Source organism: Lissotriton helveticus, chromosome 4_1, assembly GCF_964261635.1.
Source record: "Lissotriton helveticus chromosome 4_1, aLisHel1.1, whole genome shotgun sequence".
Taxonomy (NCBI): Eukaryota; Metazoa; Chordata; class Amphibia; order Caudata; family Salamandridae; genus Lissotriton; species Lissotriton helveticus.
Genome location: NC_136063.1, coordinates 487,031,081 through 487,047,311, shown reverse-complemented (window position 1 = coordinate 487,047,311; position 16,231 = coordinate 487,031,081). Strand labels below are relative to the sequence as shown.

Here is a 16,231-nt window from a genome sequence, read left to right as displayed (position 1 = left end):
CAGTTAGGAGTCTTGGGAACCAGTGTACTGATAGGGTTAATGACACAAGAGGGGCTGTACAAACCTGAACAAAACTCCCTAGAATGAACGCCAAGGGCTCATATTCCACTCTTTCACTAAATGATATAGCCTGCGTAGCAGGCTATACCGGCTATTAAAGGCCCTCTCCAGCGTTCGGCTCGGGCCTTTAACAAGGAAGAGGGACTTTAATAGCTGGTATAGCCCAGCTACGAAGGGCTATAAGGCTATTAGAACATTCTGCCACTAGAGGGCAGAATGTTCTAACAAATAAAACAAAGCCTTCAGGGAGCACAAGGGGATTGGAATCCCCTCAGGCTCCCTGAAACCTTTGTTTACAGCCAGAGCTGTGAACAAAGAAACATTGGAATGTTGGAGCTCCAGGCTTATACCAGCCATTATAAGCCTGGAGCACTCCATTGTTTTCAATGAAGCTCCCAACATTGCAATGTTCTAATAACAGTTAACTAAGCACACCCCATTTTTACATGGTCCAGCCAAGTTCAAATGTGGGAGTGGCAGCTTACTCATGTGAGCTGTACACAAGATCACAACTAAAGAAAAAGTTACAATGTGAAAAAGAAATGGAGTGTTAAATTGTAAGGTGTCACATTCCTCCCTCTGACTGGGTTGCTTCAAATATGTGTCAATTCCTGACTTACTCAAATGTGAAGTAATGGTGAATCCATCAGTTCAGGGGCTGGACATGGTCACAGCTTTCCACACCTCTCATCCCCAGCACCAGTCCCAGCTCTCTCTCATCATGGAAAAACATGTTTAGCCACGGGGGTGACTGACAGTCTGAGCACATCTGTACCTGTACATTAATAAACTGTCCGATGCGAAGAGGCCAAATCACTTTTGAAAATAGGGGCATCAATACGACACATTGTATGAATCCTGGCAACCACCAAATCTCTTTTTTTTTGTCTGTTGCTTGGTCGGTCATTAATCACTAATGTATCGCACTCTGCCTTCCGTGAGAGCTGTGAGTAAGTACTTCACTTAGCATTAGTTGAAACACATCACTCATCCCAGTCCCAGTCCCTGACCACTCCTGAGTCCAGGAAGAAGACTACCCTGCAATTTGCTATCACCTTGTGCTTGGCTATGAGATGATACATTACAGATGAACTCTCTATGCTGAACAGAGGATTAACGGCAAGAAGGATTGCATCGTGCTACACGACTGTCACAATAATCGCTAACACTGGTGATTCTCTTGAATACCTCGAGTCAAAATTACTTAAGTTCAATAGCGACCTTGCTGGGAAATCGCAATACGTTGGACTTCTTGTTTACGTTTGGAGCCTTTGAAACGTTACTCTGATAAGTCGATAAAAGTCATCTTTGGCACCAGAAAAGTATGCTCACTGTACATTTGCATAAGAATATTGACTTGATCTTTTTTCAAGGAGTCATCCATTAGAAATGAATTCTGTTTTTGCACTTTTGTAGCTTTCACAAGGAGTCATCCCTCAGGATTATAAACTCTGTTTTGCAATTTGTTTATTTCCTCAATGAGTCAGCCATTAGGACAGATAACTCAATATTCATCACATTGTTTGTACAAGAGAAGTCAGTGGAAACCCGTTCATACAGACTTGTCATTGTTTGAAAAATAAATATGGTATTAAAATATCAATTAGAGCATGTTTGTGATTGCTGGACGTGTACCTGAACTACTAACTCTGTGTTATTTAATGCTTGGCATATTACAGTTATCAACCTGTTAACTTGAATGTTATATAAGCCACGGAAGGACATCATCTAATATTTCTGGGAAAATGTTGAGTTTCATTCCAGAATAGGGAGTTGGAAATACAGAGAGTGTCACCATGTATATTATATATTAGAAGTTAGCCTATATCAGATGCTTCTCTTATCTTTAGATAGCAATGCTCCTGCAATGCAGACCAAGCCCTGCTGCGAGACCATTCAGTGTTACAGTATCCAGGGTCTATCTCATGTGCCAGCCATTCCCCTTTCTCCAAGCGTATTTCCATCCTACATATTGTTGTAAGGTTGGCCGTGAGTTTGGAGAGGAGCAGAAGCTCTCATCACTCCCGCTGGATCTGGATTGCCAAGTTAGTCCATCTTGTCAAAATCAAATCGCCACTTACCAATTTGAACCCGCTTCCTCTCCGATATGAACTGGAGAGCCATAATGTGAGGCCAGGACCAAACAAAGGGATGTTTTACTTCATGGAAAAATATTGCCAAAGTCTCTCATTACCATTGTTGTTATCCAAAGTTTTGCCAAAGTATCAGAAATTTCAGTAATGTAGTGTTGATATAAATCTTGGTGTCTACTGCCTATTAAGGTACTGTTATCTTGATTCACAGTAAATTGTGGAGAATTGCGCTTCAATTAATTTAAAGCCTAACAGAGTAAGGACCATCAGAGGTTAGGTCATTTGTCTACCTACCCTATTTAGAGTGGGCATAAAAATGGCCAGTTTTTACTTTCACACATTGCCATCCAAATTGTGGTGCCAAGTTAAAGTAAAAGGATTTTTTTTTTTAATAAAAAATGTTTTTTGAAAGTGGGCTGTATGGCACCATCTTATTAATGGAGTCACATGGCACACTTTCAATGCATTGACTGGAACTGCTGTGATGGTGTTTCCTGCGATTTGTAAGTGATGTCTGCTGGGGTGGTGGATAGCTCTAAATACGGAGTACTGTTTCTGTGAACTTTAGATCAGCCCCCTAAATCTGTGCTATTCTCAAACGAACACAGCCTGTCCCCTACCAAGTACTGGCAGTCTCTATCTTTCTGATAAGTATAACAGTGGTTTAAGCATGAACTTTTAGAATTTAGTCTGCATTGAAATAGGTAGTGGAAGTCACGGAAAATATAACAGTTCAGTAAACTTGCAAAGCAACAAACCAGAGACCCACACAATAGCAGTCCCATTGGTTTAAACAAATTCTTAAATATCTAATTATAAGGTTTAGAAAGGTGTCCCTAACTGTTCTAACTTTTAAATATCTTAAGTATAATTATTGCAAAGTAAAAAATACATGGGCTAAATTAATAAAAAAAACAGCCGTGTTTTACACTCCTACATAACTTTTATAACCATTAAATGGCATGATCGAAAATCCAGGAATCTTGAACAATATATTTAGTCTTTTCTAAACCAAAGGGGCAAACACTGTATGATGCTGATTACAGCACTTACGAAGAGATATAAAGTCATCTTTTTTTTGTGTTGAATGATTTTTATTCTTTTGAACAACACACCTACAGTTCAGGAATTATATGCATAGCTGATACCTTTTCAGATTATTTGTGTGCTTTGGAAGGGAGCAATAACACAAAGGAGCCAAGAGGGAAAAACAAAATACAGAAGGGATCACCCTCCACTCAAGTCAAACAATCACAAAAAGATCCCTGTACCAAGGAAAATGGTTAGCATGCGTCTAATCAACATGAGTGTACACAAATGTGGATATTTTACTATATAATTCCAGAAACAACCCCTCTCTCTTCATGGTAAGGTGTGTATTCTCTAATGTCTTGCTGTCCACAACAAACCAATGTTTGTTTCTAAAAACCTGGAGTTTACGGGTGGCATTCAACTCAACACGTCCAATGATGACTGCCCCCGTAAGACAGTACATCCACCCACAATTAGACAGATGAAAAAATGTGTGGTGGAAAGGAAGGCACCTCACGGGCGAACAACCCTCGGGGAACTTGGCAGATGTTACCAATTTTATGCCCCTTTCTCATCATTGGTTACCATTCCAATTCCAAAAGGAAATAAGTGTACAAAACAAAGGAAATGTACAAAACAAAAGGTGCGTGCAAAAAAGTGCTAGACAAAAAGCTAATTGAATAGCTCCCTAGTGTGACCAACATACAAGAGTGATAAAATCATCAGACACACTCATTATTTAACTTTATTATTAGTACTGGTGTGTACTGGTGAGTTAAAATGGCTGGTAGCTTAATATCGCATACCACTACCTGACACCGACATGTTTCACTGCCCCATTGCTTTTGGCAGATTCATCAGGGTATTAACACTCGGTCATCGCACCAATATTGGACATCGTTTTAGGACACCTCAATCAGCCAAGTCCTCTCATACCAGCTGATCTGGCACAATTCCGCCCTATTGTAGATTGAAGCATCAATCGTACAAGTGTGGAACAAGGACCTTGTATCATCCCAGGAAGTTAAATAATGAGTGTGTCTGATGATTTTATCATTTTGTATGTTGGTCACACTAGGGAGCTATTCATTTAGCTTCTTGTCTAGCACTTTTTTGCACGCACCTTTTGTTTTTGTTTTGTACATTTCCTTTCTTTTGTACACTTATTTCCTTTTGGAATTGGAATGGTAACCAATGATGAGAAAGGGGCATAGAATTGGTAACATCTGCCAAGTTCCCTGAGGGTTGTTCGCCCGTGAGGTGCCTTCCTTTCCACCACACATTTTTTCATCTGTCTAATTGTGGGTGGATGTACTGTCTTACGGGGGCAGTCATCATTGGACGTGTTGAGTTGAATGCCACCCATAAACTCCAGGTTTTTAGAAACAAACATTGGTTTGTTGTGGACAGCAAGACATTAGAGAATACACACCTTACCGTGAAGAGAGAGGGGTTGTTTCTGGAATTATATAGTAAAATATCCAGATTTGTGTACACTCATGTTGATTAGACGCATGCTAACCATTGTCCTTGGTACAGTGATCTTTTTGTGATTGTTTGCTTTGGAAGGGAGTCAGTGATCTTCAGCAGCCAAACGTGTGACACTTGCAGATTTATATAGCGCATACTCGACCCGAAGGTACTGGATCGCTTTACATGGGCACCGGTTACATACACAAGGACATATTCACTTTTTGCTAGGCAAGAAAAGATTACGTGATTTGTCTAGAATCATAAGATGCTGAGATGACGCCGAGGCTCAAACCTGATTCTCCAGCTACAAAGTCGGCAGCTCTGGCCGTGAGACCCATGCGTTGTCACAAATAACCAGCATTTACAATGCAATAGGTCTCATAATTGCAAGACTTTGAGCTATTGGCATTGTACATGATAATGCCTTTTATTTGTGTTTTCAAAAACTGCACGCAGCGCCCCAACAGTCACCCTGCACTTATAGCTGTTCACTTCAATAGGTCTCGTGTTTCCAAAAGTTAACAACCATAAGTACAAAGTGAGTGTCAAGGCACTGAGTGCAGGGTTCCAAAACACATTAACAAAAGGCATTGTCATTTTCCTTTTTTTAAAAATAATATTTTTATTGGTTTTTACGTGATACAGAGAACAAAGTGACATACAACAAAAAAACATGTTTTCGGACTTTCACATCGGACAATCTGGCTTTTGGTGGTAATATTGTTCGAGTCAAGTTCGTTGGTTGGTTTTACGGTCTTCACGAGACTGCCCCTCCTTCTTTCGCACATATAACATTGAACATTTAAGTTATCGCTGATGGTTGCGTGTATAGATGATACATAAAACGTACACAGAACATAAAGTTGGTGGGTGGTTGTGTAGTGACAGGTCGTTAGGCGGCCCTGGAATTGTGTATAGCTGATTAGGTTCAGGATTTTTGTTCTTCATGATGATTTGTATGGGCTTAGGAATGTGTCTAGTTTTGACCACATTGCTCTGTTGGGGTTCTTCCATGGTGTGTGTCTGAGAGCAGTGTTGTCGGCTCCTCTGAGAAATGTCATCCAGTTCAGCCACCCTCTGAATGTGACTTTGGAGGTATCTTTCCATTTTGCTAGAACAGTTTTGACTGCCGTAGTTAATAGGAAGTCCAGGAGGTATCTGTCCTGTTGTGTGGCTATGTCAGTTGTGATATGGGCAGTGGTAGTTGTGGCGAATGTTCGGTCTAGAGTGCAGCCTACAGTTTTGTTGATGAAGTTGAGCACCTTCCCCCAGAATTTGCTGACCTTACTGCAGTGATAGATGAGGTTTGCGAGGTCATCTTTTTCTGTGTCACAGTTCCAGTATCTGTCATTATCTCTCAGACCTATCGAGGCTAGACACGCTGGTGTCCAGTATGCTTGGTGTAGTAGCCAGAATTTCTTTTGTGCCAAGACCTGCGATATTATGTTTTTAGAGGGGGCTGCCCAAAAGGATTGTAGTTCTTGTTCAGTGAGTTTGGTACCTAGCTGTGTTTCCCAGTAGTTGGTGTTTTTGGCGTTGAGTCTGGTGGATATAGGGCAGAGGAGTTTGTACAGTTGTGAGACCTGGTGGCCCGTCTTGTTTATAGTTTCCATGTAATGGAAGATTGAGGGTTCGTACTTGGTTAGCTTTAACTTGGATAAGGCTGTTTTGATTGCCAGGAAATTGTATAGTTCTATGTCTGGAAGTGCGTGTTGTGCTTTCAGGTAGTTGAAAGTGTGGGGAGACCCTACTGCTTCCAACTGCGCTGGATAAGAGAAACCTAGTCTTCTCCATGACTTTATTGTCAAGGGGCTTGCCTCTGTATTTGATCTTGGGGTTTGCCCAGAGTGTTAGCCATTGCGACTTTCTGATGCTGTGCTCAAGCTTCTGATCTACTTTGAGCAGCGCTTGTCTTGTGATTTTAAAGATAGGGTTGTTTTTTTGTGCCTGCTTGTTGGCAGTGAGGAGAGTTAAGGGGTCAGTGTTATATAGAATGGCTCTCTCAATAGAGAGTCATGATGTTGGTGTGTATGTCTGGTTTGGGAGAATCCAGTGCATTCCTTGTCTGGCTATAAAGGCTGTCTGAAAGATTCTCAGGTTGGCTACGTTGAGTCCCCCTAGCTTTTTCTCTAGTCTGAGTTTTTGGAGGCCTATTCTAGGTTTCTTATCTCTCCATATGAATTTGTTTAACATTTGGTCTATTTTTCTGTGGAATTCATCTGTGAAAGCCATGGGAAGCATTCCTGCAAGATAGTTTACAATGGGCGTGATCATCATCTTCACTGTATCTATCCTCCCCCACCAGGTGATGAACTTGGGTGACCAGGATTCTAGTAGACCTTTGATCTTATCTAGTGTTGCCTTCTCATTTTGCTCCAGGGTGATTCTCAGGCTTTTCCCGAATTGGATGCCTAGATATTTGACAAAGCCGGGTTCCTAATATCTCTTTGGTTGTGTTTATTTTTAGGGGCATGCATTCTGATTTATCTCTATTGAGCTTATATCCTGAGTGTTTAGCGTACGTTTCGATGGTGTGCATGAGTGCTGGTATGGATTGGGTGGGATTTCCGTTATTATGAGTAGGTCATCCGCGTAGGCTGCAAGTTTGGCTGTAGTATTGTTAATGGTTACGCCCGCTATATTTCTGTTTGCTAGAATGTCCCTAATCAGGGGTTCGAGTGCTAAAAGGAACAGCAGCAGGTTAGCGGGCAACCCTGTCTCGTTCCCCTTTCGAGGTTAAATTGGGCCGATGTTGTACCATTTATAACTATCTGTGCTGTGGGGCACTTGTACAGTGCCATGACTTTCTTTGTGAAGCTATCTCCTAGGTTGAATGCACACATGCTCTTTTCTAGAAACTGCCAAGATACCCAGTCAAAAGCCTTTTCTGCGATTAGCGTAATTGCTACCGCCAAGTTAAATGAATTGGACGAGTGCTCTATTATCTGGCAGAGGAGTCTTGTGTTGTCGTGCAACATGCGTGTTTTCAGGTATCCTACCTGAGTGCTGCCAATCAGCTGAGGGAGCACTTTGTTAAGTCTTGTGGGTAGGATTTTGGCATATAATTTGCAATCTAAGTTTATCAGTGATATGGGTCGTTAGTTTTTGGGACATTGTGCGTCTTTGCCTTCTTTGGGTATTACAATTATGTTGGCTTGTGACATTGATTTGGTTACTAACCCTTCTGTGCCACAGTGGTTGAAAACATGCGTCAAGACCGGCAGTAGCTGGTATTGGAACGTTTTGTAGAAGGACGCTGTGTATCCATCCGGTCCTGGAGCTTTGTTGTCTTTTAGTGCCCTAATGGCTGTGGTGATCTCTGCCCTTTTTATGTCTTGACCTAGTGTCTTAGCTTCCTCTATGGTTATCGTGGGTAGGTTCATACTGTCTAGGTAGGCTGGGCAGCCGTCCTGGTCAAGGTTGTCGTCTTTTTTGTATAGCTCTTGAAAGAATTCCATGAACGTGTGTAGGATATCTTCGTGTCAGGTGTGTGTTTTGTTGCGTGCATCTGTGATTGTGGAAATACAGTGTTGCCTTTGTTTGTGTTTGAGATATGACACTAGGATTTTCCCCGGCTTGTTTGCTTCGCAGAGCTAGATTTGTTTGTATTTTCTTATCCATAGACCGGCTCGTTCGCTTAGAATTCTGTTGAATTTGTACTTTTTCCTTGTGAGTTCTGCAAGGGCGGCTTTGTCCGAGGTATCTCTGATGTGTTTAATTTCTAGTTGTTTGATGTTGCTTTCTAGCTGATCTAACTGTGCTTTTGTTTCTCTGTCTCTTCTGGCTTTGATTTCTATTAATTTGCCCCTGATGGTCGCCTTAAGGGCGTCCCACAGACTTTTTGTATCTATGTCTGGTGTGTCATTCGCTTTGATATAGTCTTTGATGGCTCTTTCGATTCTATTTTTATCTTCCTGTTTCGCCATGGTGATGTTGTTGAGGTGCCACATGCGGGTGATGTTCTCATTGTGTTGGCCCGTCAGATGTAGGCTAATCCAGGAGTGGTCTGAGATTCTTGCCGCTTTATCTGTGTGTTCTATCAGGTGAGCGTGAGAGCCTGAGATGAGGATGTAGTCTATTCTACTGTAGGAGTTGTGTGGGTTGGAATAGAATGTGTAATCTCTGGTGTCTGGGTGTTGTAGACGCCATAGGTCTTTAAGGTTGAATCTGGTTCATATGTTCTTTAGGTTGTTGTGGGAAGCGGGAGGTCGAGTCTGGGAGCCTGATTGTCTATCTAGGGTGTGGTCCAGTACAAGGTTGAAGTCACCTGCCATGACGATCATTTGGTTCGATTGTTGTTCCTCTAGTTCTTTTGTTACCCCCTCCCAGAATGTTGTGTCTTCTGTGTTTGGTGCGTATATCTTTGCTACCCGAATGGATTCTACACCTCTTTTTAGCTGTGTGATCAGTAGTCTGCCCTCTTTGTCATACTGTTCTTTCTCAATGGTAATGTTGGATTTGCTGCTAATCAGGGTGATTACACCTAGTTTTTTGCCCACTGCTGGTGAGCAGGCTGTCTGGCCTATCCATCTTGCCCTAAGCTTACTTGCGTCATCCATGGAGAGTTTTATTTCCTGTAGTAGGATAATATCGCTTTTAGTCTTTGCAAGATAGTCTAGTACTTTCTTTCTCTTAATCGGGTGGTTTAGACCTTTGGCGTTAAGGGATACAATTTTCAGGTCGGTCTGTAATGTGTTCTTTTTATTCACGGTCTTGTGTCACTGATCGCTGGCCAATTTGGGTTTCTAAATGGTTTACTGTACTGCCAGTAATGGGCCCTTGTAGACTGCCTACTTGTGGTGGATGGTTTGACCAAGTCGGCCTGTCGGCGAGTTTGGTTTGGACATGGACAGAGACGTGGACGAGACATAATAGGAAAACGGGACAAACGTAACAAACATAACGGACGGGACACCCTCTCCCTTCCCTCTCCTCCTCCCTTCCCTCCCTTACCCCCCCGCTTATGCAACAGCAAGGTCCCTCCCACCCCGCTACACCTTCGGGATAGTCTATCGCGCTGTTCTAGTTTGCTTATTCTAAGCATGTCCACTTACAAGGTAAGACCTGTCTAACGCAAATGCCTGATCATTGTTCGTTCATGCCTAGAAGTTAAAGGATATAGTCAGTTTTTTTGTGAGCTGGTGAACTGGTTGACTTCTTCTTCTCTGGCCACTCGTCTGGGATTTGCGTTGGCTTGATTTGAGGTAGGTTTTGTTGTAAAGCGCTTGCAGTCTTTGTAGGCATATGAGGTAGATTGCGTTAATAATAATAGGTCAGTATGATGGACGTGTTCAGTAAAAATATCACATCCATCGGCATTTAGCAGGCGAGATAACTACTTTGTCCCATTACAGTTTACTCCTAATCCAAGAGCAGAAAACCAAAATGTATAGACTTATGGAATTTATGCACATTGTAAATACACCTCAATCACGTTATACAGATCTTAACCTTTTTGGTTCTCTAGTGGCATTTGGACAAGCTCAGCATTGATTTCAAATGTATGTTTGTACTTGTTAGACATATATTTGCCTACCTAACATCCCTTGTGATTCCCATGTGAATTCATACCAGGAGCGAATTCGGTTCTGAACGACTTTAGGGATCTTGTATGTATTCATGTAGCCAACAGTGTCATCCAAACAGGCACGGTAGTAGTTCTGCCCAGCTGTTGCTGCTCCAATAACATCTCGCATCTACAAATAAAAAACCTGAGTAAGTGTTTTATCTTACAATAATAAATATGCAGTCAGTTGAAGCAATTTTCTTTACAATTAGCTTTATGCTTCTCCCCTTCTAGGGCCTGATTCTCAAACCTCTTTTTCAGGTCAGGAAAAGAAGCATCATAGGCACATGCAAATTCACAGAGTACTAGATTTTATGGACCACAAGTACAAAGGTAATTGTTTGCAATTACCAAATAGCGAAATTTAGCAATTCACTTTTTGGCAATCGCAAACACCAATGTACGAATTTATCTTTGACACATTTATCAATTCTCAGTGGGTTGCAAATAAACCTACCTCACATATTAATGAGGTAGTTTGCGGTTTGTGACCCATTGGAAATTGCTAAAATCACAAGCATAGTTGCCAGCTGAGGTCAGCAGACCACCATGTTTGTGACTGCTTTTAAATAAAGCAAGCTTTTTTTTACATGCAGCCCATTTTCCTTAAACTGGTTGTGTTTAAAAGAAACAATGAAAAGTTTTCTTTTCATCTTTTAAGAGTAGGCAGGGGCCCATGGGACCACTGCCTGAGATCACTGCTTCCTCTTCCTTTAACAAACAATCACAATGGTGAAGGGGTCCTTGCGGAACCCCTTGCCATTTGCAAATGGGTTGCTACCTCCTTGAATTAAGTGGTAAATTGGAAGGTTTTGCGACAACATTTCGGTCACAAAACATTCACACATACAACTGAGAGTTGATATTGGGAAGGGACACCCTGAATATGCCCAGTCCTGATACTGATTCGCAAACCCAATTTGCGATTCAGTAATAGGTTACCAAATTGCAAATAGGGCTTTGTACATGTGACAAAGCCTTTTTGCAATTACAAATTGGATGGTTAAGCAAATCAGACTGTTTGCGGCCACAAAAAGCCTTTGTTCATGGGGCCCTTTAATAAGGTTAAGGGCCACACGTACAAAGATAATCGTTTGCGATTACCAAATAGTGAAGTTTTGCAATTCACTATTTGGTAATCGCAAACACCAATGTACAAATGTGTCATTAACCCATTTTGTGATTCCTAATGGGTTGCAAATAGACCTACCTGATGAATATTAATGAGGTAGGACACGGTTTGTGACCCATTGGAAATTGCTAAAATTACATGGATGGTGGCCTGCTGAGATCAGTAGACCACAATGTCTGTGATTGCTTTTAAATAAAGCAATCTTTTTTTTCAATGCCACCCATTTTCCTTAAAGAAACATAGGATGCATTTAGAAACAAAAAATAAAAACCTATATTTTCATTTTTTCAGGCAGGCAGTGGTCCGTGGGACCATTGCCTGCTCTTAAAAATGTTTCTACCAACATTCACAAACGTGAATGGGTCCCTTGTGAGTTATGTAGTAAAATGCAAATGTTTTGTGTCCGCATTTTGGTCGGAAATCATTCACACATACCACTGTGATTTGGTATTAGGAAGGGACGCTCTACACAAGCCCCTTCCTGTAGTGTTGTGAGGCTATGTGTGCTAGGACCCTTGCCGGTCTGGGCAGACTCAAGAGAAGAAGTGCATAACTAGATGGCAGGTGTTAAGGTGTGGTTATTAACGATTATGACGTAGTCAGAGAACAGAACATGACTGTATGCTGAGGAATAAAGACGTACAATACAGAGCTCCATTTGTGGCGTATTCCTTTGCATTCTCCTGGGCTTGGGAGGATGCTACACTTCCTAATACTGACTCACAAACCCAATTTACGATTTGGTCAAAGATTACCAAATTGCAAATAGGGCTTTGTACATTTGAAAAAGTCTTTTTGCGTTCCCTAACAGAACAATTCCACAATTCAGCATGTTTGCGACCATAGAAAGCCTTTATACATGTGGCTCAAAAAGCATAGATGTTTTACCTATGCTTAGAAAATATTTGATTAATTGTATAGTGCACTGATTGAATCACTGCAGGTGTGTGGCACACAAGTTATATCTGCTGAGATTAAAATGTTGATGATGAGACGTGGTAAAGTGGCAAAGTTGCTACTGTGTGGAACAAGACAATATCTAATGCCAGAGTGCTTTCAACCACATTCTGTAGCATTTACTAAAAAATACTGCCCCCGTTGTTGTAATTTCTCTTATCAATCAAAAGTTAGAAGATTATATTACTGTATTATTAAAGGTAAGATAACCACCCATGGTAATGTAAAATTACTGCCAAGTGGTAAATGCAACCCTTTACAAAAGTAGAAAACAGCCTCCAGCTGCAAAATCCACTCAGCTGAAGTTCAATTGTTGCTGTTGGAGATTGCATCATTGTCACCATCTCATTATAGAAAAAATGCTGTCCAACTATAATGGAATTTACCACCCAAGGCTAGAACAGATACTAATTATGTTTCCTGGGGTTCTAGGATACTTAAACTTGTAGCAAGGTAATGTTAAAAGATCCTACAATAGACGTAACTAGGACTGTTGCAACCTCTTCTCTGTTGATGGTGTTGCCTCTCCACTAGACCATCTAAGCCATTGCTGTGGCTTCTACTAGAGAAAGGAATACAACCAAGCAAGCAAGGGATTTATTTAAAGAGAACAATAACTGTTACAAAATTAAAACGTAATGAAAACTGTAACGAATGCGCAATGAATATGGCTATTCATTAATCATTATTTCTCTATTTACCTGACCGATTAAGCTGGAGAAGACAAAGACACCCAAGAAATAATTCAAAAGCTGAAAGAATATCTCAAACAAAGTTTGTGGTTCTGCAAGGCCACCAATGGTGATTAACGTTCTCACAGCAAAGTAGTAACATCTGAGATACCTGTAGACAAGGAAGATCAGTTTATAATGAGCATCCCCACTTACACCATCAGAAGAGTTGTAATGAACACAGTAAAATTGATGAGAAGATTTGTGCATACATCAATGACCCAATGAAACAATGACACCAAGTAAGCAAAAAGCTAAAACAAGTATTACCATGCATGGAGTGAAATTACATCACCTACAGAAAGTACAGTAGATATAATTCTAATCACAGTCTTTCTGTTCATCCTGTTAGCACACAACAAATGATCCACAGTTTGTGGCTGGTGTAAATAACCTGGAAATAGCCTTGTTTCTTTTTTTTTCTAACAGCCCTTCCTAAATTACTTCTATTGAGTAAGGAGTGTAAGGCAGGGTCATGGTCGGACCCTAGGTACAAATTTACGAAATGTCATTCAACGCAATACTGCAAGACAACTTGCTGTGCTGCGTGACTGGGAGAGAGCAGAAATGTGCCATATCTACTAAGATATGATGCATTTCCCTCTTTCCCTGCACTAACGCACTGAGAGCTGCCTAACGCCAGCGCAGGCACTCATGCACCATTGTGCACTAGTGCATATGAGACAGGCAGGATTGGTTTGTGGAGGGAGGGACACCTTCATGCACAAAAACAATCTTCAGGGGCCTTTTTCCACTTTCTGCAGCACACATAGAAAGAGGAAACATATTTCTCCTTGTTGCACCTCTACTGGGATGGGGTGCCAAAATCCATGTGTGGATGCTTAAGAACTCCCACATTCCACCCATAGAATTCCTTCCCAACGCAGAGTAAGGCAAGGCAGAGGCTTGCGCTAACTTGAATTATTCTAGACTTACTGAACCACACAGAGCCAATCAAGGTGGATTTGCTTGAGTTAGTACATCTCATTTCAAGTAATTCTGACTTGTATTTCCTTGCATCACCTTGCATGATGCAAGGGCAATGCAAGCCCACATGAAATCTGAGCCTTAGTGTGTAAGTATCTACTGGATTAGCGCCAAAAGGCAATCTACATAGTGAAGTGTGTTATGTAAGTGTTATCCACACTAGAATGGAGATCTCCAGTAATATAGTACTTGGTGCGGCTAAACTAACTTTTTTTAAGTCCGAAAAACAACATAAAAAGTAAATAAATTAGCTGCTGAGTGTATTTGACTGTCTGATACAGTTCTCATAAACCTGCCAGTAATATGCTTGCAAGAACATTTCCACCATTCCAGCTGTGACTCCACCAATCCTGATGTGAATGGACAGATTTGACATACAGTTTCCTCTCCATAATACCGAAATCTTTCACAAAGGAAACTTTACGTAAATTCCATCAATTATTGCCGAATTTGTATACTCTATAAAAGGCATCTCTGTAACTTCCTAAAGGAAACCATAGGAGGGAAGCCATGTGCTCCAAACACATTCTATCCTGGACTTACCTCCAAACCTGTCTTTTTTGGTTTAATAGTTAGTTCACTGTTAGCTCCATAAATTAAATTAGATAAATGTAGTTAGCTAGATAACATTCGAAGCTGACATATTCATTGAGGAAGCAATGCTTGTTTAACTTTTTAGGAAAAAGTGCCATACGTACGAAGCACTGGTTGCAAAATTCTGGTCGCAATTTGCAACCAATATTTTTGTTACCGGAGAGGCAATATGCAAACTGACCTATTTAGTAATAGGTCGGTTAGCAAATTACTGATTTCTAATGGGTTGCAATTTTACTTACCTCACCAATATTATGAGGTTGGACACAAATTGTGACCCAATAAGAATCACAGCCATCACAGGAATGTTGGCAACCTAAGATTAGCAGACCACCCTGCCTGTAATTGCTTTTAAATAAAGCATTGTTTATTTCTTTGAGATGCGTTTAAAAAAAAATGAAACATGTATTTTTCATTTTTTTTTAGGTACTCTTAAAAAATGTTTTTGACAACATTCACAAAAAGGGAAGGGGCACTATTGGGACTCCCTCCTGTTTGCGAATGGTTTATCACCTCCTATGAGGAGTTGATAAAAGATTAATGTTTTGCCAACCAAAATTCGGTCGTAAAACATTAATATATTCCAATCCAATCCAATATTTGCAAGGGACACCCTAAACACACCTCTTCAAATACCGAATCAGTATTGGGTCTCAAACCCAAATTGCAATTTGATAACTTGTTACTGAATCGCAATTTGTGATTTCTACATAAGAAAATGGATTTTTTGCAAAAGCAAATGGTCCGATTCTGCAAAAATGCTTTGTACATTTGGTCCAAAGTATTTTTGGCCAATAGCGCAGTTCCTAGCTGCACACAGAATAAAGTAACTGTCGTGATGAATGCATTCTTTTGTACGCATAAAAACATAGCTCATAAATAATGTTAATACTTTGTATCCAACTAATAATTTCACAGATATATTTGCCTTTTGCTCCAGATTCCTGCCAGATGAAGTTAATAACCATGTAGTCTAAAAATGGTTTGGCCATGTTATTTTATAAGAGTTTTTCCGGATCATAGACTTGTGAGATGCTATTTTCAAAGAAAATAACTGTCAGCTTTGATATTTCTTTCATGGCTGACTGCGTTAAATGACAGGATTCTGTTTTTTGAGTGACCTTTTATTTGTTCTCTATTTGCTACTATTTTCCATTGCCATTTGTTTTTATTAATCACATCAAAGAATAGTCATTTGTAGAGGAAGGAAGAAGAATCATATTTCAGAATTAAAGTTACTTAGTAACACAACATTCAGATTTTAAAGCATGATTTATTAACCACAGAAAGCGAAACCAACAAAGCACATGCTTAAGCAGGAAGGCTAAAACACAACGACCCAACAGACAATCCAAACCCAAAGCACTGACAAAAATAATGAAATTGACTTAGGATAGTGCATTGACACATACAGACACCCACAGTAATTCATACAGCATCATTGTTAGACCTGGCATCATTGGCGTGAGCCTCCCTTCCATTTTTGACGGATTGCCTCCTCTGTTTTGATATGTTTTTGCTGGTTATATGCTTGGGGCACTGGGCCACTGCTATTAAGTGCCACAGTGCAAGTGCTCCCTATGTTATTTTATTTATTTATTTATTT

General features: G+C 40.6%; 1 protein-coding gene across 1 annotated transcript in view; it reads right to left on the bottom strand.

Annotated features, from left to right (window-relative positions):
• Window positions 1-16,231, bottom strand: part of CNGB3 (cyclic nucleotide gated channel subunit beta 3) — a 564,986-nt gene that overhangs the window by 262,736 nt on the left and 286,019 nt on the right. Inside the window, exons 9-10 of the mRNA XM_078686155.1 lie at window positions 13,015-13,156; window positions 10,195-10,354 (exon numbers count right to left, since the gene is read on the bottom strand). Coding sequence (XP_078542281.1) covers window positions 10,195-10,354; window positions 13,015-13,156 — 302 coding nt within the window. The remainder of the gene's footprint in view (window positions 1-10,194; window positions 10,355-13,014; window positions 13,157-16,231) is intronic.